Here is a 22986-nt window from a genome sequence, read left to right as displayed (position 1 = left end):
AACACTCTGTTCTTAAAACAGATTCGCCCCGTTTCGGTGCTTTTGGACTAATGGCGTCTATCTCCCATGATATAATAATCTTCACAAATTGTAGTAGCACTCCAAACAATTTGTTCGGCGAATAAAACCTGTGTTCTAAACTCTTTGAATTTTTCCCTAAAATAATATGAAGAATAAATTATGCGAGAGAGCAAAATGGACTGCAAAATGAATTTTTCAGATTGTTTTTTGGATCCCAAAGACTACTGGAAAATGTTGTATTTATAGACAAACTAATCTGCCGAACATGTGCTGTTTTTTGAATGAACAGATGCAAAATTAAACTAAATAGATACAACACTGTTTCAAACAGATAACTGCTGGGCAGTTTATATCTGTTTGAAACTGCAGCAGTTAAAAACCTGTCTAGCAATTTTGAATCTGTTCGGGTTCCAACAAATTTGAAAAACTGTTTGGATAGTTTAATCTATTTGATAAATTGGACTCGAGTAGGTAATATTGGACAAAAAATTTAAATTCAAATTTGGAATTAAATTTCCGCAATAATTTTTGAAAAAATTCAAATGAATTTTGTCTAAAAAATTAATATTAGAACCGACCTGACCCATACCGGCACCCAGCTCGGCCGGCCGGTCGGACGACGACAGCGGTAGCACGCATGTGTGGTGGTTTGAGCCAAGGTTTCTTTGTCCATAACTCTTTTTTTCTGCAAACTTGGGGTACCCCTTGGGGCCCAACCCAAGTTAGTATACCAAGAGCTTATATACATATACAAGCTCTCTTACAATTTCAATGTGGGATAAGCCTAACAAGGAAACCCACATTTTATTTTTTAAATGTCCATTCCACGAACCTGAAAACAACGTCAACTTCTCATTCACTCATAAATGGTTTTGACAAACCGTCTTCACCGTGTGACTTGCTATGCGGCAAGGAACACGTCACCTCTTCGGGCCCACCTCAAAAGTCATTTGGGGCCCACTCAAAGTTGGCCCAAAATAAGCCTATATAAATCAAATTTTCCAACAATCCCCTACATGAATGGAATTTGACGGAGAGAAAATGCAACAACATGATCTAATTACAGAAAGTACAGAATTTGGGAATATTCTGCAAAGGATCAGTAGCTTTTAGCTTTGAACCTTCCCTTGTGAGACGTTATCGGATTTATTAGCTAACCAGTAAACATGATGTCTTGAACTGTTTAGCCGTTTGTGTAAACCAAGACAATAGAACTCACACAGTATATTACCAAACACAATTTAGTTCTCATTATTGTGTTCATTTTGGCCTTGAACAACCTATTCTTTCATGAGTGCTCTAGAGAATTTTAACCCTTCACAAATCTCATAGAACCGGCTCAGTTCACACTCATATAAGTGATTCTTATGAAGAGTATCCTGCCATACTCTATTAGGTTTACCTAGATATAAGAATCATTAAAATTTTACTTAACTTAAAATGCTGCAGACATCACTATTTCATCATAGAAATGGGTAGGAGTTTGACTCCCCAGTGATCCTTCTGAGTTATACACAACTCGATTGTCCATTTGAACCTAGATCTTGAGATCTTCAGTCAACTAGGTTGGGTTGCTGTTGTGGTAACTCTTGTTTAATAGGCTTAAGTTCTATTCCCCTTGATGGATTTTCAACTAACTCTTTTGCTAACCCTTTGGTTAGTGAATCCGCTAAGTTGTCTTTAGACTTCACATATTTAATGTAAATAATTCCATTGGAGAGTAGTTGTCTCACAATGTTATGTCGACAACGAATGTGTCGTGACTTACCGTTATACATATGACTTTGTGCTCTACCTATTGCTGATTGACTATCTCAATGTATGCATATGGCAGGCATCGGTTTTGGCCATATTAGAATATCTTCAAAGAAGTGGCGAAGCCATTCTGTTTCTTCCCCAACTTTATCTAAAGCTATGAATTTTGATTCCATAGTAGACCTAGCAATTCAAGTCTGTTTAGAAGATTTCCAAGATATAGTTGCCCCACCAAGAATAAAGACATATCCACTGGCGGATTTTGAGTCTCTAGTATCCGATATCCAATTTGCATCACAGTATCCTTCAAGTACTGCTGGATATCTAATATAATAAAGCCCAATATTACGAGTAAATCGTAGATATCTTAGAACCTTTATAATTGCTTTCCAGTGTTATACTCCAGGGTTACTCGTACATCTACTTAATTAACTTACTGCATAAGTTATATTCGGGTGAGTGCAGTTCATCAAGTACATTAAGCTTCCAATAATTTGGACATACTCTAATCGAGAAATACTTTCCTGTACATTCTTAGAAAAAAAGAAATTAACATCTACAGGTGTTCTAGCAAGATGATCATTATCTTTGTTGAATTTGTCAAATATTTTCTCAATGTAATGAGATTGTGACAAAGCATATCCTTCTGATGTTTTGGTAATTTTCATACCAAGAATTACATCAACAATGCCCCTTCATTCATGTCAAAATGTTTATTCAACATTAGTTTGGTAGTTTGAATCATTTCATTATTACTACCTATGATGATCATATCATCTACATAAAGACATACTATAACATAGCCTTTGTTTGTGTTTTAAAATAAACACATTTGTCACATTCATTAATTTTAAAACCATTTGACATCATTGTCTTGTCAAATTTCTCGTGCCATTGTTTTGGCGCTTGTTTTAAACCATATAATGATTTAGCCAATTTACACACTTTCTTTTCTTTCTTGGAACAGAAAATCCTTCTGGTTGTTACGTGTAAATTTCTTCATCTAACTCACTATTTAAGAAAGTGGTTTTCACATCCATTTGATGAATTACTAGATTGTATAAAGATGCAATGGCAATTAGTATTCTAATGGATGTTATTCTAGTAACCAGTGAGTATGTGTCAAAGTAATCAAGACATTCTTTTTGTCTAAAACCTTTTACTACAAGTCTTGCCTTGTATTTATCAATTGATCCATCCGTTTTCATTTTTCTTTTGAAAATCCATTTGTATCCAAGAGGTTTTCAACCCGGTGGCAAATCCAGCAATTCCCAAGTATGATTTTGCAAGATGGATTCAACTTCACTATTGATAGCTTCTTTCCATAAAGAAGCTTTAGGACTGGACATGGCCTATTTAAAAGTTAAATGCTCATTTTCTAACAAAAATGTTAGGAAATCTAGACCAAAAGATTGTGAGGTTCTAGCACGTTTATTACGCCTAGGTTTCTCTTCATCATTTTGATCTATCTCTTGTTCTTATTCTTGATCATGACTAGTAATAGAATCATAAGATCTTTTATTAGTACTAGTATTTTGTCCAGTTTTATTTGAAAACATATGTTCAAAGAAAAGACGCATTCCGAGATTCAATAATAGTATTTACATACATTTCGGAATATTCTGACTTATGAATCAAAAATTGATATGCATTACTATTCATGGCATAACCAATAAAAATGCAATCAACAGTTTTAGGACCTATCTTAGACTTTTTAGGACTAGGAATAGCCACTTTAGCCAAACACCTCCACACTTTTAAGTATTTGTAGGATGGTACTCTCCCATACCACAATTCATAAGGTATTTGATTTACTTTCTTTCGGGGTACTTTATTAAATATATAATTAGCAGAAGTATTGCTTTCTCCCATAAGTTCTGAGGTAATCCAGAACTTATTAACATGGCCTTTCGCAATTCCATTTTGCTTAGGTGAATAAAGAGCGGTGGTTTGATGAATTATTCCATGTCCTTTACAAAACTCATCAAAAGGTGATTCATATTCACCACTTCTATCACTTCTAAGTTTCTTAATTTTCTTACCAAGTTGATTTTCAACTTCATTCTTATATTGAATAAAAGTTTTCAAAGCTTCATCATTGGTTCGAATTAAATAAACATAACTATATCTAGTATAGTCATCTATAAAAGTGATAAAAATTTTCCCCACCTCTAGTTTGAATTGATTTAAAATCACAAATGTCACTATAAATTAATTCAAGTGGTTTCTGTACTTTTTTCAATTGAATGAAAAGGAGTTTTGGATAATTTTGCCTCTACACAAATTTCACATTTATAATTTAAATCAATGTCAAATTTAGGTAAGCATTCCATATTAATTAATCTACGCAAAGATCCATAATTAACATGTCCAAGTCTACCATGTCATAAATTTGAAGACTCAAGCAAGTAAGAAGAAGATGTATTTTTATTAATAACAGAGGGTACAGCAGTCATTCCATTCATTTTGAAAAATCCATCAGACATGTAACATTTTCTTACATACATCTCGTTTTTGGTAAGTACATCACTTTCAAAAACTAATATAAACCCATTTTTACTCAACAAAGATCTGGAAATAAGATTCTTGCGAATGTTCGGTACATGCAGCACATTGTTGAGAGTGAGTTAATTTCCAGATATCATCTTCAAAATAATCTTTCCTTGTCCTTCAACTTTAGAAGTCGAAGAGTTGCCCATAAAAAGTTGTTCACCATTGTCCACCACTGAATAAGATGTGAACATCTTTTTGTCAGCACAGATGTGGCGAGTAGCACTAGTGTCCACAAACCATTCTTTAGGATTTCCGACAAGGTTTGCCTCGGAAACAACTGCAGAAAGATTTATGTCATCTACACCATTGGAAAAATTATCCACTTCGGTCATATGGGCTTGGGCAGGCTTCTTGCTTGTTCTTCTTTTCCTTTTGCCTTTGTTATGGTAATCTTTGACCTAATGTCCCTCTTTGTCTTAGATGTACCACTTGCCATTAAACTTGTACTTTTTAGTTTCCCCTCCTTTAGAGCCTTGTGAGGAACATTCTCTAGAAAACTTCCGTTTTGTGGCTTTTGGAGCATGTTCCACCACATTTGCCTTTGATTTCATTGGATGCTTACCAGCCCGCTTCTTTGAATTGTGGTTGTCCTCCTCAATCCTCAAACGCACAATCAATTCTTTTAAAGACATTTCTTAACGCTTGTGTTTGAGGATATTTCTTGAATTCCTTCCAGCTTTGTGGTAATTTTTCAATTAAGGCTGTAACTTGGAAGGATTCACTGAGAGACATGCCTTCTACGTGAATGTCATGCAGAATGAGTTGGAGATCTTGAACTTGGCTGATCACAGTCTTAGAATCAACCATCACAAAGTCTAGGAATTTACCAACGACAAATTCCTTTGAGCTAACAACTTCTGTTTTGTACTTTTTCTTCAAAGACTACCAAAGTTCCTTTGCCATTTTGATAGGATTGTAGAAGTTGTATAATGCGTTGTCAAGTCTGTTCAAGATGTAGTTCCGGCAAAAGAAATTAGCATGTTTCCAGGCATCAACCGCAGCAACCACTTGCCAGTCAGTTTTATCCTCGTTCAGACTAGGAGCATTCTCACAAAGAAAATGAGCCAAGTTTAGAGTTGTAAGATAGAATAATATTTTATGTTGCCATCTTTTAAAATCAGTTCCTGAAAACTTCCCTAGCTTCTCACCGTGATTGACTGGCACAATCACAACAGGAGGGGTTAGAGCAATTGCAGCCACCACACTAGTACTTGTTTGAGCATTAATTTGACCAGTTTCAATAGCCATCAATTCTAAATTATAAAATAAAATTAGAATTAAAATTTTACACTACATAGAAAATTTAAACCAAAACCACATAATTAAATTTTGTAAAATAAAAGAAATAAGAATTGTAACTTTTATTTTCAATTAATTTGAAAATAAAATAAAATTTTATTTAACCAAATTAATTCCACACAGAAAATTAAATTTTTGTAACACTTCAATAATTAAAATACTGAAACAGAATTTTAATTAATGAACACTCAAAAATTATTTCTGAAAAAAAAAATTAATTTCTGACAAATTTCACAAATAAATATTCTGAATTGTTAATAACACCAGTATATTACTACTAATTGTCAAAGAAAATAGACAGTATATAAGTACTATTTGTCAAACAATATATTACTACTATTTGTTTTTCCAACCAGAATATTATTTTGTAAAACAACAGAAATTTTTTTTTGTAAGAAGTAGAAAGAGAAAAGGAAACAAATGAAAAATTCTGTATAAATAGAATAATTCAGATCTGTCTTAAGATTGTAGGAACAATCTTCTGTGTAAAATCAAATAATATGAAACAAATCAAATAAATAAAATAAATTACTTACCGAATTTATTTTACTGAATTGAATAAGTATTTAAAAGATCAAGTTGAGTGTGTGACATTCTGTCCTTAAGACAGATTCGCTCCGCTTCGTTGCTTACGGACTAATGGCGTCTATCTCCCAGGATACAATAATCTTCGCAAATTGTAGTAGCACTCCAAACAATTTGTTCGGCGCACAAAACTTGTATTCTAAACTCTCTGAATTTTTTCCTAAAATAATATGAAGAATAAATTATGCAAGAGAGCAAAATAGACTGCAAAATGAATTTTTCAGATTGTTTTTTGGATCCCAAAGACTGCTGGAAAAGGTTGTATTTATAGGCAAACCAATCTACTGAACAGGTGCTGTTTTTTGAATGAACATATGCAAAATTAAACTGAACAGATACAACACTATTTCAAACAGATAATTGCTGGGCAGTTTATATCTGTTTGAAACTACAGCAGTTAAAAACCTGTCTGGCAGTTTTGAATTTGTCCGGGGTCCAACAGATCTGAAAAACTGTTTGGACAGTTTAATTTGTTTGATAAATTGGACTGGAGGAGTTAATATTGGACAGAAAATTTAAATTTAAATTTGGAATTAAATTTCCGCAATAATTTTTGAAAAATTCAAATGAATTTTGTTCAAAAAATTAATATTAGAACCGACTCGACCCACAACCCATACCCACGGTCGGCATGACTCAGTTTGGTTGGCCGGCGACGGTAGCGCGCTTGTGTGGTGGTTTGAGCCAAGATTTCTTTGTCCATAACTCCTCCTTTCTACAAACTTGGGATACCCCTTGGGGCCCAACCCAAGTTAGTACACCAAGAGGTTATATGCATACACAAACTCTCTCAAAGTTTCAATGTGGGACAAGCTTAACAAGGAAGCCCACATTTAATTTTTTAAATGTCCATTCCTCGAACTCGAAAACGACGTAAACTTCCCATTCACTCATAAATAGTTTTGACGAACTGTCTTCACCGTGTGACTTGCCGTGCGGCAAGGAAAACGTCATCTCTTCAGACCCACCCCAAAAGTTATTTAGGGCCTACTCAAAATTAGGCTCAAAGTTGACCCAAAATAAGCTTATATAAATCAAATTTTCCAACAGTCATGACATGCAAGTAAATATGACCAAGTTAACCCAATTCCCCTATCTAAAAAAAAAATCTCAATTCAAAGGGTATTCAATGAAAGGTAAAAATATGAGTAGCCTTTGATTTCTCCTCATCTAACGATGGTCCTCAGGTTAGTTTTTTTGGCTTCAATCAAATATTCACTACAAACCTCTAATAACTCATCCAACCTTAATTTACCAAACATGAGAGCCCAATTCAATTCTTGATGAAGCCTTTGCTTTGTTCACTACCTTCTCTCCTCTCTCTCCAACATATCATGAAAACACTATCCCTTTAGAGAGAGAGGAAAGGAGGCCTCAACAAAGCTAAGCCACTTTTCTTCTTCCTTCCTCAACAAAAAGTAATCATTTGAGGTAAAGGTAAGAAGAGAACTCGTACTACTATTGTACAAGAGATTTTGGCACTATGAATGATCTCTTCTCAGGTTCATTCAAAAAGTACCAGGACCTCGCAGATTAGATTCATGTAGATGACATAGAGTCTGGTGGTGGCGGCATAATAAACGAAACAATTGATCTCGATAGGTTTTTTGAAGATGTAGTGGCGAAGTATGACATGAAAGATGTCGAGAGGTTGTACAAAAATTTGCAAGAGTCAAATGAGGAGAGCAAAACGGTGCATAATGCAAAAACCATGAAAGAATTGCGGTCCGGGATGGACGTAGACGTTGCACAAGTATTGAAAAGGGTCAAAGTCATTAAGGGAAAGCTTGAGGTATTGGAGAGGTCCAACGCCGCTCACCGAAGCAACCCTGGGTGTGGTCCAGGCTCGTCTGCTAACCGCACTTGAACTTTGGTAGTTAGTGGGTTAGGGAAGAAACTAAAGGTCATGATGGATGAGTTCCAAACATTGAGGGCTAAAATGACAACAGAGTACAAGGAGACCGTTGAGAGGAGGTACTTCACCATTACAGGGGAGAAGGCAAACGAAGAATTGATTGAGAATTTGATATCAAGTGGGGAAAGTGAGACATTTCTTCAAAAGGCTATTCAAGAACAAGGGTGTGGCCAGATCTTGGACACAATTTCAGAGATTCAAGAGAAGCATGATGCTGTCAAGGAGATTGAGAAGAACTTGATCGAGCTTCATCAAGTGTTCTTGGACATGGCGGCATTGGTGGAGGCACAGGGTCAACAATTGAATGATATAAAAAGTCATGTGGCTCATGCCAATTCCTTTGTTAGGAGAGGGATTGAGCAGCTCCAAGAAGCAAGGGAGTACCAAAAGAGCTCCAGGAAATTTACTTGCATTGCCATAGGTCTTGGTGCTTGTGACCTCATCCTTATGCTATTCCCAGTTTTGTCTTCTATTTTGGTTCATGTACTGTAGAAACACTCGACATTTTCCCGGTGATGGACAACATTTTTTCCGTGGGGTCTAGAAAAACAAAAAAAAAAAAACAAAAAGACAAAAATTTTCCTCAATCTTTTGAACATGTTTCTTTCTGGCAATCACTGGCAGAGTTAGGAAATTAAATTAGAGGGATATTTATTAATTATAATTTTTTATTAAAAAAAAAATTATGTGCAACATTAAGATAATAATAATAATTTTATGAGATAAATTTAAACATAAAAAATTACATATTCATTATTAATAAGAACAAATCAAAATTCTATAATAGTGTGGAATAGCTTGGTGTGGGATGGTGATGTAAGTTTGCAATTTTAGCACAAAAAATTATGGATCAAAATTCCTAATTTTAAAAATAAAAACACATCATTTATAGCACAAATTATTATAAAATCTATTTAATTTTTATTTGAGAAATATTAAAAAGATTACATTGCTTACAAATGATGTGTTTTAAATGAAAATTATTAAACAGTCTTAGAGTACCGTATGACGTTGCCTACGTGATGCTCAGAGCATAGAAAATCACAAATCACGCTAAGTGGTATGCCAACTATTTGAAAATAATGAGTTTATTATATCAAATCTATAATATTTTTTACTACACTATTAATTTAAACTGCTACATACACAATACCACTTAGTGCTCCCAAAGCATCAAATAACTACTTGTTGTGAACAATACAATAAACCCTTAGTCAAAGAACATGTCAAGAAAAAAAAAAAAAAAAATACATTTTATACATGACAATAACAACAACAAAAAAAAAATTTAAAACTCAGGAGAAACACGTGAACCGCATGACCCTGCTATGCCTCCGCCCCTACTTGAAATTATTTTCTTTCTACATCTCTTTCATTATCAAGACATGCATAAATATGTCCATTAAGATTTTTTTTTTTTTTTTTTTTTTTTTTTGGGTTGTGTTTCACACATATACCAATTTAGTTTGCATGTTGTGTATACAACCCTCTTGCTCCTCATGGTAAAATTAAAGGTAAATTACACTCATTTCTCTAGAAAATTTGCATAATTGACTTTATTAAGATTTCCCCCTCTTATTATGCGATCGTAGATGTCGTTTTGTTCTGCTTTCTTACTTGTCTACCTAAAATTGTCCAATGATTGCTTGAAACGCCTAATGCTTTGTTCTGATTCTCTTTCCTTCAACTCTCTGTTTTGCTTCTTTACTTCTCCGCCTAAAATTGCCTAATGACGGCTTAAAATGCCTACTATATCTTGTTTTGAGATTCCATTATATATTTTTATATTTCTAAATACTTGATTTTGGGAATTTTTAGATAATGTGATATATGTTCAGAGCCAACATGGTTAAGGCCTTTCAACATTGCATTATTTTCATTTCAATTTTATTTTATTTTATTTTATTTATTTATTTATTTTTTTGGAGAATCAAACAAAACATATAGTGGATATATTAAATAGGAAAGTGGTTTATAGAACGAGCTAAGTCATGAGCTGGTTTCACAGCTTGCCGCTGAACCTTACAAATACACAAAAAATAAAAAAAAAGCTTACTAAGCAGTTGAATGTCTTTGATAGTAGTACTAATAGACCAAACAAGACACTCCCGAATACGGAGAACATCCACCAAAAGCTGAGAATCTGTCAAGATCCAAACATGACGAAACTGTTGCTCCTGAGTCCATTGAAGTGCTTGATGACAAGCCATAACTTCCGTCGATAAGGGAGAATCAAGTTGCATTTGCTGAGCACTTTGGGCCAAAAGTCCCTATCTTCATTGTAACAAATCCAGGCTATTCTAGCACTTCCTGATAAGGAGTTGATCACAGGGTCCATAAGCTGCAGCAATAGGACTCATCCAGTATGTCCGGATCATGCTGAGAAGGATCATGTAACTGTTAGTCCAGATGTACAAGAGGTTGTTAGAGTCAGTTAATTAGTTAGACTAGTCTGTTAGAAGGCACGTGTATAATAGATATAGTCGAGAGTGTGTATAAAGTTTCTTGTATAAAATACTGTGTGGTTCTTCAGATTTGATATGAATGGAAAATATCTTTCAGTATATCATTTTCTTCATGGTATCAGAGGTACTGTAAGCTCCAACGAGCAACAATGGTGGTCTCTTCTTCATCATCACCTCTTCCACCAAATCTATCCTTACTCATCACAAATCTGAACTCATTAGTCAATGTAAAGCTTGATTCATCCAATTACGTTATTTGGAAGAATTAGATCCAGAATTTGTTTCAGGCAACAGAGTTACTTAGTTACATTGATGGATCAATTCCATGTCCATTAGCCTCAATTCTTGATTGAAGTAACAGATCAATTGAGAATCCTGATTTTCGTCAGTGGAAGATTGTAGATACACATCTCCTCAGTTGTTTAACAGCAACACTTTTTTCTTCTATTTTTTTTATCTGTTCTGCATTTGAAACAAAGTGCAGAGGTATGGCTTGCTCTTGAAAAACGATTTACTGCTTTGTCAAGATCTCATGTTCATCAACTTAAGAACAAGCTTCAAGCAATCAAAAAGAAAACACAGTCCACAGAGGCTTATCTGTATCAGTTTATAGAAATTTCAGATCAAATTGCTTTAGTTTCTCATCCTCTTAATGATGAGGATCTGGTTCTTATGATCTTGAATGGTTTGCTTGATGAATATAATTCTTTTAAAACTTCAATTAAAACTCGATCAGCTGGCATTACTCTTGAAGAATTATCTTCATTACTGAGTTCTGAAGCGATTCGTATTGAACATCAATCTCATTCATCTTCTTCAATTAACTCAACTGTTGCTTTTGTAACCACAAAAGAATCAGTTTCTTCTTCTCATACACATACTTCTCCGACTTCTTTTGGTTCTGGATTTGGTAATCGTGGTTATCAATCCAATTGTCGAGGCCGATCTTATAACTCTGGTTTTAGAGGTGGTGGAAGATTTTCTGGAAATAGAGGTTGCAGAAGAGGCAGATTTCATGTGTTTTGTCAGATTTGTGGAAAAGGAAATCATACAGCTTTGGAATGTCGCAATAGAATGAATCTTGCCTATTAGCCACCAATGTCTGGTTATTTATCTGGTGCTGGTGCTCCTTCTATTGGTTCATCTACTCTGTCAACCAGTGGTGGAGGTTACTCTACTCCTTGTCCTACTTACTCTGTTGTCATTCAGACATCTCCACCTAGTCCATGGTATCTTGATTCAGCTGCTACCACACATATCACCAATGATCTTGATAATCTTCATCTTCATCAACCTTATCATGGAACTGATCAGGTTGTTGTTGGTAATGGTAATACACTCCGAATTCATAACTCTGGGACTGGTATTTTTCTTACTCCTTCTTTTGAATTTCAACTAGCAAATCTGCTTCATGTTCTTCACATATCTTCTAATCTTGTTTCTGTTCATCAGTTAACCAAGGATAATCATTGTAGCGTATTGTTTGATAGTGATTCCTTTGTTGTTCAGGACAAAGTTTCGAAAGCTATCTTGTATAAAGGCTATTATCTGAATGGTCTTTATCAGGTTCCTTCAAGTTTTTCTCCACATGCTCACCTTAGTCAGTTTATTTCTTCTCAAACATGGCACCAATGGCTAGGGCATCCCTCTGCTGCCAAGTTTGCACCTATTGCTAAAGACTTGTCTCTAGTAACTACACATTTTCCTTTTTCTTTGTGTAAAGACTGTTGTATTGCTAAGAGTCATCGTCTGCCTTTCTCTCTTTCTAATTCAACTGTTAATAAGCCCTTATCATTAGTTCATAGTGATGTATGGGGTCCATTTACTCATGTTTCTTCTCTATTTAAGTACTATGTTTTGTTTGTGGATGATTTTAGTGGTTTTACCTGGCTATATCCACTGCATTACAAAAGTGAAGTCTATGATAAAATTCTTGTCTTTAAAGCATTTGTTGAAAAGCAGTTCAGTACCACACTTCAAATTTTTTGTAGTGATGGTGGTGGTGAGTTTTCCTCTCATAAGTTGTTTCATTTTTTTTCAAACTCATGGCATCTTACATCAGACTAGTTGCCCTCACACTCCATCTCAAATGGTGTTGCTGAGAGGAAACATAGGCATATAGTGGATACTACTATTGCTTTGCTTCAACAGTCTGGTCTATCTCTTTGTATAAGAGAGTTCAAGAAAGTTGTTGGAAAATTAGAAGATCTTCGAAGATCCTTGAAGAAAAATTCGAATTCTCTAGAAGATGATGAGAGGCTTAAATTCTTCAATAGTCTCAACTAAGAACACAAAAGAAATGAGATGATGGAGATAAGAGATTGGGTGAAAAAGAAGGCAAAATAGTTAGAGAGAGAATAATGGCATGGCTCTCCTATGGATCTCCCACTTTCACTCTCAAGGTTGATAATGGATAAGGGAAATTAGTTCTTTCCCAAGAGTTTTCTTTCCAAAAAATCCATCCCTTGTAAAGCTATGAGTGGGTGCTATTTATAGGCACCTCATGATGTAGGGTGGAGCCTATGTGCAAGGCACATGGAGAATATTCTCTCTAACCGCCTTGTCCGAGGAGGTGACCTCTTCGAGGATGAGGAAAACCCCGAAGAGGAGATCAACCTCTCGGTGAACCTTTCTTCTTAGCCACACCTAACCAATGATCCCTAATCATCCCAAAGGGTCAGTGGTAGTCCCAGAGGACGTCCTACCGTAGAAGGGTCAGGGGTAGTTCAAGAGAACACCCTGCCGCAAATATTACCAAGTCTCAAGGACCCCCTAGATCGTGCCACCTCGACCCGGGTATAGGCTAGTTTAACTGAAGAGTGAATTTATCTCCACTCACCCTCCTCGGGATCGGGTCCTTTGTTCAAACTGCATTGCACCCATCGTTTTGGTGCGTAGATCCTGGAAAGCTCCGAGCCCGCAAGTGTTCTGGGACTCATTAATGGAGCGGCTTCTAGATTGCGTTTGAATCCGTTCGAAGCCATGTGCTTCAGATCTCTAGGTTCGTGGATCCGAACCCTTTCGGGTACGAGTGCCTCGGATCTCTAGGCTTGCTCAATACCCTTTCGAGTTCGGGCCCGAGTAAGTCTCTAAGTTCGTGGATCCGAACCCTTTCGAGGCTTAGAGCGATTCAGCCCGTTTGATGGCAATAAATCTGGACTCACCAATCTTGGACTTACGATAAATTCTGGCCCACCAACCTTGAACTATTGGGCCTAATCAATTTAGTGGGCTCAAATTAGTTCCTCTTACATTTGCCCCTTGCGTGTATGAGAATTTTAGTTTTCTCGGACATGCATAATTTCACATCTTCAGCCATGCTTCGTGTTACGTCTTTGGAAATATTTAGTTTTGACAGAGTCTAAGGATAAAGATGAGGATTCATCGTAATTTACAGATATAATCGACAAGTAATATTAAATAAATAAATAAATAACTTTTTTTTTTTTACCCTTTTTTTTTTTTTTTTAAACATCTGAAAATATATATACTTTTTTTTTTCACTCCAACCAAAAATAAAACACCCATCACCATTTTTTTATTCTAGAAAATAAGGCCCATATTTTTTGGTCAAACTTGACTTTGCATTTCCTTTAACAATTTTTAAAAAATTCAAATCCAAAGATGCTCCAGAATATTCGGAGACTTATTATATATATAAATATACATCCTTAGCACACCAGGGACCATCAGAATCAAACCATTCCTTTTTGAGGCCAAATAAATTTTGTCCTTATCCTCTTTTATTATATTTATTTTAACGGAAATGCTAGGTATCATGAAAAATCTTTTATGAAAATAATCATGAAAATTTTGTGACTCTTGAATTACACTTGGAATAAAGCACCACACATTAATCAAGGTAATCCAAAGATCATAAATCTTTCATGATCATTTTTATGAAAAAAATTTTCATGATCCCTAACTTTTCTCTTTTTTCAAACCCCATTCTCAGCGTTCTCTCTCTAAAAGAGAGACCAACTCAGGCTACCTTTTTTTTTCTCAACAAATCAGAGGCCAATGCTGTGCTTTCCCTGTTCAACAAACCAGAGGCTCTACCCTACGTTGAAGACCACTGCCATTTGCATGATCTTCCAATTTTCTTTTGATTTCAAGTTCTAAAACCGTGTTTTCTTCACTGAATTTTTTTTTGACTTACTTGACGAAGACCAACCCAGGCTTTTTCTTCTTCAACAAAACAGAGACTACCACCATTTGCATGCTGGTCATCGTAGCTCTAAGCAGCGTCACCGACCTGTCCCAGCTCCAATCATTGCGGACGTCACGACCCAGATCCAGACACTTCGGAGCTCGCTGACCAGCACCAATGCCGACTCCTCAGCGACGTCACTGCCGCTCTTGGCTTTCGACTGCCAAGCTCGACCACTGTTGGCCTCTCTGCTGCAACTTCGCCATCGATCCCAACTGCCCAGAGCCGACCACACCGTTGCCCATTCAACGTGACATGTGTGGTTGTCGACTCCTCTGTGACACCACTGCTACCTCCGGCTTCAGATTGTCCGACACTGACCACACACGTTCGCCCACTCAACGCGACGTGTGTGGTCTTGCCTAGCACTACATAACTTGCCGTTGGCCTCGAGTGTGCTTGTTTCATATCTACGGTCCGTGCTTGTGCGTCTCACACTTGCGGCCTTGCCACTGCCTCTAGCCGCGGCTTGCTCCGGCTTCAGTTTGCACCATTTCTCGGTTTTCTTGTTCATTGTTGTTTTGAATCTGCTCTTACTTTCTCTGATCTGTGGGTAAAATTTTGTTTAAACCAACTTTCCTTTCTTGCTTTGATGGACCTTTGTGCTCACGAATTTAGACCTACTGGGCCTTAATGCTAATGCCTGTGATTTTAAATTCTACTGATGCTAAAATTTGTAAAGCTTGAGATCACAAGTTTGTGGGTGAATACTTAAACCCACTGTTTTGAACTCTACATCTGATATACATACATATATTGTGAATCTTAATTTGTTGATTGCTGCTCATTGCTAAAGAAAATAAGACTTGAGTGAACCCCTATTAAATGCTTGGTCACTGAGAGAAGTAAAATGCCTTGATCTTGAATTTTGCAATTTTGGCTTGAGATGGGTAATACACTGTTGAACTTGCCCTGATACACTCTGAATTTATGAACTCTGATGGTAATTTTGATTTCAGTCTTGAGGCTTGCAAACAATCTTGAACTAGTGCTCTGTTGAATCTTGATAGACTTGTTGCAATGAATCTTAATCCCTTGCGTATTGAAGACCATAGAGTTGTTGTAATTTGTTATTGTTGATGTTTGAGGAGATGAATTTGTTGAATCTTGAACTTGTGTCGATTAACTTGACATACATAGCGTATTAATGTGGCAAATGAAGGATTGGTGTTGCTACTGAAAATTTTGTTAGACTTGCTTGTCTTGAAATTTGTAGAGTAAACTCTTTTTAAGGAGGGGAGACTAAACAGACGGATCAAGAAGTTGAGGAACAAAGAGATCCCGTTAGTGAAAGTCGACTGGTAAAACCATGGTGGCGTGTATGCCACTTGGGAAAGGGAAGAGGACATGGCTAAAAGATATCCTGAACTGTTTTCTCTGAATCCTGTTTTCTTTCGAAACGAAGGTAACTCGAGTTTAGAGGACTAAACTCTTTTTAAGGAGGGGAGACTGTAACAACCCTCGTCACTGTTTACCAATTAACCACTGATTACTGCTAAACTGAGACTGATTATGATTGGTAACTGAATTGATTGAACTACTGAACTGACTGACTGAAATTCGGAACTGAATTGATTAAGTATATCTGTTTAATTGTATGTCTATCTGTTGACTGTTTGATTATCTGTTCATGCCTTTGTGTTTAAATTACGAATTGAAGGCCTTATCGGCGGCCGAATCTGAAACTGATTGATGATTTGTGTTCATTGGAATTTATATGATTTTATGGCATATTCAGTTAAAATGTGATTTGGTACGATTAAATTAGGTTAATTATTGATAAATTGCACAACTTAGACTTAATTGCAATATTGCCATCCTTAGTAGCCCCCTACCTCAACATATTGAGCCTTATACACAATTAGAAAAACTTTTCCTCAGCCTCATTTGAGCACAAAACCGATCTAGAGAGAGAGGGAGTGAGAGAATTGATGTGTTCTTGAGGGTTTTGCTTGGAATCTTGAGGATATTGTAGAAAACTTGCAACATTGAGCCTCCATACCTCTAATTCAAGACTTAGGTAAGGATTTCACCTCCTCATTGTTGAATTCGAGCTAGTCCTTGCATGGTTCATGTCTAATTGAGGAGCTAAGTCATAATTTAGTTCTAACATGTTGAATTATAGCTTAATTCATGCATGCATGTTTGAATTGTTGAGTTGTGAGTTGATTTCATGGTAAAATGTTACATGCATGTTCATATTGTGTTTAAGTCCATGATTTCATCTTGTCCTTGGAAGAATTGGCTCATTAGAGCATGAAATTGAGCTTTGAAATGGTTTAAATTCATGCATGTTATGTTTGATTTATGTTCATGAAAATTGGTTTCAAATTGAGTTGAATTGATCTTCCTTTTAGGTCTTGATTTTACAAATTGAGCTTTGAATCATGTTATTCTATGTATTTACAAATGTTTTCCGGGAAAAGGGCCCAAAGGAATTGGTTTTAATGCATTTGAACTTGGTTTGAGCTTGGAAGTTCAAATCTGGAAATTCCAGATTTTGAACTCACGCTCGAGCGGGGTGACTGGCGCTCGAGCGTGAAATTCGTGCTCCCAGTACTTTGCACTGTTTTGATGTCCGCTCGAGCGGAATAATTGACGCTCGAGCGGTTGTCGAGCGCCCAATCGAGCGTGATTTTCACCTATCCAGCACTTTTGACTGTTTTGCAGAACACTCGAGCGGGTAAGTCTACACTCGAGCAGAAACCTTTGTTTGCATGTCCGCTCGAGCGGAGTAACCTACGCTCGAGCGTGACCCCTGTTTTCTGAAAATTCTGAAAATGTTTTCTGAATGCATCTTTGCATCCTCATCCCACCCTAGGCATTCTTAGGCCTAGTTTAAGACATCTTAATGAGGATATAGATGTAGAACACACCGAGGCAAATTAGGGATTAAGTTATTATTTTTCCCGACTGTGTAGCTTAGTGTGTGTTCAATCTGTAACTGTGTAGGGTTGGCGACTGGGGACGCGTTCTAGCTTTACTGTAGCCCAGAACTCGGTGAGTAACAACTACGTAAAGATATGTTCAAAATGATTATCTTCTGAACAATTGAACTGTACTGCTTTCTGAACTGATAATGTTAATTAAATGAATGTATGTCCTATATTCTGAACTGTACTGTGGCATCCTTAGCAACTATTGTTTTACTGTTACTGTTACAGAGATCTCTGTCGGTTCCCTTGTTGGAACCACTACTGTTTACTGATTGATGGCCATCATTTACTGTTTGGTCTTTTAAGATCTACTGTTTGCTGTACTTTTATGCTAATGGATGTACCACATATGACTGAATGACTGATATACTGAATTAACGAACTGTTTTCATTATTGTAAGGACATTCATTCTTAACCTCTTTACACATTACGTTATTCACTGGGCTTTAGCTCACTGCTCATATATATATATGTAGGTGTACAGGCACCAGACCGTGGCTAGAAGCGTCGGGGTAAACTCCAGTTTTGTTGAGCCAACCTATATGCCTCACAACGAGGTTCCAAGTCTGTCAAGTTATGGCTTAGGGGTGTTTTTAATTTTCCCCGTCTGTCTCTGTATCTGTTTTGTATAACTGTATAGACTGTTACGGTACTGTTTAATAGGGATTAGGTCCCTGAACTGAATGATTGTATATATGTACATACTGTTTTGTACTGTTCGTGTATATGTGTATGAAAAGTCTTTTTGGCATACAGACTGTCACAGCTCATTGGACATTGTTTATTTACTGTTTTGGCTTCCGCCATGCCCCTGTACTTTGTTTTACTGTATTACTGTTAAGCAGGCCTTCGGTAATCTTGGATTACTGGCCGGTTATGATGCTAAACCCATAGGGGCGGGTTTGGGTCGTGACAGACACTTTTCTGTAAGGTGTCTTAGTGATTGGTGGAAAACACAATAATTAGGGCCCTCGCGATCCTTCTTCGGCAACAACTCTTCGATACGATGCAACTTCAGTTCCCCGTCTGCCACCTATTCTTTAACTAAGGCCTTCACCTCCTCAACACTACACGGAAAAAGAGTGTCATCTTCACAATTTTTCCTCTTCTGACCACTGAATTCCTCCCCCTGCGACTTTCGTGTAGAAGACGCGGAAGCCGCAGTGACAGAAGGTCCTCAGGATGACTTGAAGCTGGTTTTATAACTAGTCTCGAACCCGATCTCCGGAGATTGAGGTGCGTTGATGTTTCGAGATGCTTCAATTAGTGCCGAGAAGGTGGGTAGTTTGTGATTAATGAGAAGCATTTTGTACCCGCTCAATGCCCCTTCAACACAGATTTGGACCAAGTAGCTTTCCTCCACAGCCTCATGACAGTCCACGGCTTTGTCTTGGAACCTCTTCACATATTCAAGAATGTCTTCACTCTCTCATTGCTTTTCCTTACATAGGGTGAGTGCAGTTACCTTCTCAGCTGCTTGAAAGAATTTGGAGTGGAATTTGTTAACCATCTCCTCCCAACTTCGAACAGAGTTTGGGGCCAAATTAACATACCAACTATATGCTTGATCAGTGAAGGACTTAGAGAATTCTCTCAGCCGGAGGACGTGATTTGAACCATGAATACCCAGAGTCTCGATGAATTGCACAACATGTTCTCGAGCATTTCCTTGTTTGCCATCGAATTTGACGAACTTTGGCATTGTATACCCCTTAGGGTATGGATAGCTTAGCATTTCAATAGGGTAAGGCGGCTTGACATCCGGATCAGGCAAAGAGGGTAAAGTCCTCTTGCCGCGTTCGAGATCGAACATGGCTTGTACATCGGCGAGAGTGAGAAACTGTTGAAGGAGAGAGTTTGATGGTGGTATCCCTGGAACTTGGCTTATGGACCTGAAGACTGAGCTAGGGGCGACTTGGCCATTCTGGTGCTGCGAATTCATCATTGGTGAGGACATTTGACGATACTGGCCATCAGCGCCTATAGACAAGCCAGTTAGTGATGAGATATTGAATTGAGGCCCGTAAAGTCCACCGCACGGCGCTGCTATACCGGGTTGTGCTTGCAAATTTGTTGTCGGCACCAAAGGAGGCCCGCTTGGTGCTTGAGTAACATTTACTGGCGGCGTAACAAGATTAGGTACGGGTAGAGCTCCCTTTTGCGCCATCATGCTCCTTATATTTTCCTGAACACCAATAGTCACCGGAGCGCCATTCATTACACCAGAACCTTCCCTAGTCACCATTGGATCTTGGCTCGGCATGCCATGGAGCCTGGGCGTGGGCAAACTGCTGCCGCCTACTGCGGTTTGAACATGTGTTACTGTAGCCGTGTGGCCATGAGCCACAGGTTGACTGGGGCCTACTTCTTCTTGGATTTGATTTTGCACTCCGGCAGGAATACCTCCACCACCAGTTTGATTTCCGTTTGGCGCCGCTGCAAAATTAGAACTCATCACCAACATGGTGTGAGTGAGATTCTGAAGAGTGGTAAGAATCTCCTGTTGAGTATTTTGAAGTCCTTGAATGGCTTCAAGGATGAGAGGTGAGTCTTGAACTTGAGTCCTTTCATCACCACCATTGGAAGAGCCTTGTTGATGAGTCTCATTATCTGCCATTTTTGTCGGTGTTGTATGAGTTTCAGATCTCGTTGAGACCATTAACCAATCCACCTCCCCAGTGAAGTCGCCAAATGTATAAGAGGGTTCAAGAAAGTTGTTGGAAAATTAGAAGATCTTCGAAGATCCTTGAAGAAAAATTCGAATTCTCTAGAAGATGATGAGAGGCTTAGATTCTTCAATAGTCTCAACTAAGAACACAAAATAAATGAGATGATGGAGATAAGAGATTGGGTGAAGAAGAAGGCAAAATAGTTAGAGAGAGAATAATGGCAAGGTTCTCCCATGGATCTCCTACTTTCACTCTCAAGGTTGATAATGGAGAAGGGAAATTAGTTCTTTCCCAAGAGTTTTCTCTCCAAAAAATCCATCCCTTGTAAAGCTATGGGTGGGTGCTATTTATAGGCACCTCATGATGTAGGGTGGAGCCCATGTGCAAGGCAGAAAAATATTCTCTCTAACCACCTTGTTCGAGGAGGTGACCTCTCCTAGGATGAGTAAAACCCTGAAGAGGAGATCAACCTCTCGGCGAACCCTTCTTCTTAGCCACACCTAACCAATGATCCCCAATCATCCTAAAGGGTCAGGGGTAATCCCAGAGGACGTCCTACTGCAGAAGGGTCAGGGGTAGTTCAAGAGAACGCCCTACCGCAAATATTACCAAGTCTCAAGGACCCTCTAGATCGTGCCACCTCGACCCGGGTATAGGCTAGCTTAACCGAAGAGTGAATTTATCTCCATTCACCATCCTCGGGATCGGGTCTTTTGTTCGAACTCCATTACGCCCATGGTTCTGGTGCGTAGATCCCGGAAAGCTCCGAGCCCGCAAGTGTTCTGGGACTCATTAATGGAGCAAGCTTCTAGATTGCGTCTGAATCCGTTCGAAGCCAAGTGCTTCAGATCTCTAGGTTCGTGGATCCGAACCCTTTCGAGTCCGAGTGCCTCGGATCTCTAGGCTTGCTCAATATCCTTTCGAGTCCAGGCCCGAGTAAGTCTCTAAGTTCGTGGATCCGAACCCTTTCAAGGCTTAGAGCGATTCAACCCGTTTGATGGCGATAAATCCGGACCCACCAATCTTGAACTTGCGATAAATCCTGGCCCACCAACCTTGAACTATTGGGCCTAATCAATTTAGTGGGCTCAAATTAGCTCATCTTACACTCTTTAATACTGGTTTGATGCAGTTACTACAGCTATCTATCTTATTAATAAGCTTCCTGGAAATCGGGTCTTTCCTCTTAGTCCTTATGAAATTCTTTTTCATACTCCACCTGATTATCATTTTCTCAAAGCCTTTGGTTGTCGATGCTATCCCTGGCTCAAGCCCTACACCGTTCACAAGTTTCAGCCCAAATCTCTTCCTTGTATTTTCTAAGGCTATCATCCTACTGTCAAAAGCTATCGATCTCTTGATCCTGTTACTCACAAGATATATCTTTCTCGGCATGTTGTCTTTGATGAGACTCTTTTTCCTTTGGTTCCTGTTTCATTTTCCTCTTCTCGTCATACCTTTATGTCTGATCTGACTTCTTGCTTTTGCTCTTCTTCTATATCTCATTCTCCCTCTCCTTCTACAGCTTTATCTCCTGCTCTATCTCCTTCTGCCACTTTGTCTACTTCTCCTTCTAAAGCTCTTTCTTCTCCAATTGCTCATTCTTCTTCTTTTTTTGCTTCTCTTTCTCCAATTCTTATCTCTTCCATTTCTATTCACATTCCTTCTCTTCCTTCTACTTCTAATACACATTCTATGATTACCAGGTCTAAGTCTTCCTTACCTGCTCTTGTTTCTACTACATGTTCTTCTGATGTTACTGAGCCTTCTTCTTATAAAGATACTCTTCTTTCTAAGGACTGGTTTCATGCTATGACAGAGAAGTTTTCAGCTTTGCAGGGTCAGCGTACTTGGACTTTGGTTCCTCCTTCTTTTTCTCAGTATGTCATTGGTTGTAAATGGGTCTTTCGTATTAAAAAGCATGTTGATGGTTCCATTGCTCGGTTTAAGGCTCGTCTTGTAGCCAAAGGATATCTTCAAGAAGAGGGTGTTGATTTTCATGATACATTTAGTCCCGTGGCTAAACAACCTACTGTTCGTATTTTGTTGTGCCTTGCTCTTCACTTTTAGTGGCCTATCCATCAATTGGTTGTGTCCAATGCCTTTCTTCATGGTCATTTATCTGAGGAAGTCTATATGACTCAACCCCCTGGGTTTGAGGATTCCATTCGTCCTTCTTATGTTTGTAAGCTTAATAAAGCCCTCTATGGTCTGAAATAGGCTCCTCGCACTTGGTATAACACTTTCTCTTCTTATCTTCTTTTTCTTGGTTTTCATAATAGTGCTTCTGATACTTCTCTGTTCATTCAACATACTTCCACTTCTCTTACTTTTCTTTTAGTTTATGTTGATGATATTCTACTCACAAGTAATAACTCTTCTCATATTACCTCTTTGATTAATCAACTCAATTCTATGTTTGCTTTAAAAGATTTTGGTCCTCTTTCATACTTTCTTGGTATTTAAGTTGCTCATACTTCTTCTGGGTTGTTTTTTTCTCAACAAAAATATGCTATTGATATTCTTACTAAAGCTGGCATGCTTGACTATAAACCTTATTCCTCTCCCATGTCTCTG

At 37.7% G+C, this 22986-nt stretch overlaps 1 protein-coding gene and 1 pseudogene across 1 annotated transcript; both read left to right on the top strand.

The window, feature by feature from the left end:
* Positions 1 to 7696: 7696 nt before the first annotated feature.
* Positions 7697 to 8620, top strand: LOC145788664 (syntaxin-124 pseudogene; annotated as a pseudogene).
* Positions 8621 to 10742: 2122 nt separating this feature from the next.
* LOC114303972 (uncharacterized) lies at positions 10743 to 11685 on the top strand. The gene is made up of 3 exons (XM_082881005.1): positions 10743 to 10844; positions 10930 to 10991; positions 11073 to 11685. The coding sequence occupies exons 1-3, from the start codon at positions 10743 to 10745 to the stop codon at positions 11683 to 11685; spliced, it is 777 nt and encodes a 258-aa protein (XP_082737131.1).
* The last annotated feature ends 11301 nt before the right edge of the window (positions 11686 to 22986 follow it).

The sequence above is a fragment of the Camellia sinensis genome, chromosome 7 (assembly GCF_055761805.1).
Source record: "Camellia sinensis isolate YWXY chromosome 7, ASM5576180v1, whole genome shotgun sequence".
NCBI lineage: Eukaryota > Viridiplantae > Streptophyta > Magnoliopsida > Ericales > Theaceae > Camellia > Camellia sinensis.
The sequence above is the reverse complement of the archived record's forward strand: the minus strand, read 5'-3'. Positions and strand labels throughout refer to the sequence as shown.

Coding starts and splice junctions, on each gene's coding strand:
- LOC114303972 (XM_082881005.1), top strand. CDS start 10,743: ATGGTGGTCTCTTCTTCATCATCACCTCTTCCACCAAATCTATCCTTA. Junction 10,845..10,929: donor AGCTTGATTCATCCAATTAC/GTTATTTGGAAG, acceptor CATGTCCATTAG/CCTCAATTCTTGATTGAAGT. Junction 10,992..11,072: donor ATTTTCGTCAGTGGAAGATT/GTAGATACACAT, acceptor TTTGAAACAAAG/TGCAGAGGTATGGCTTGCTC.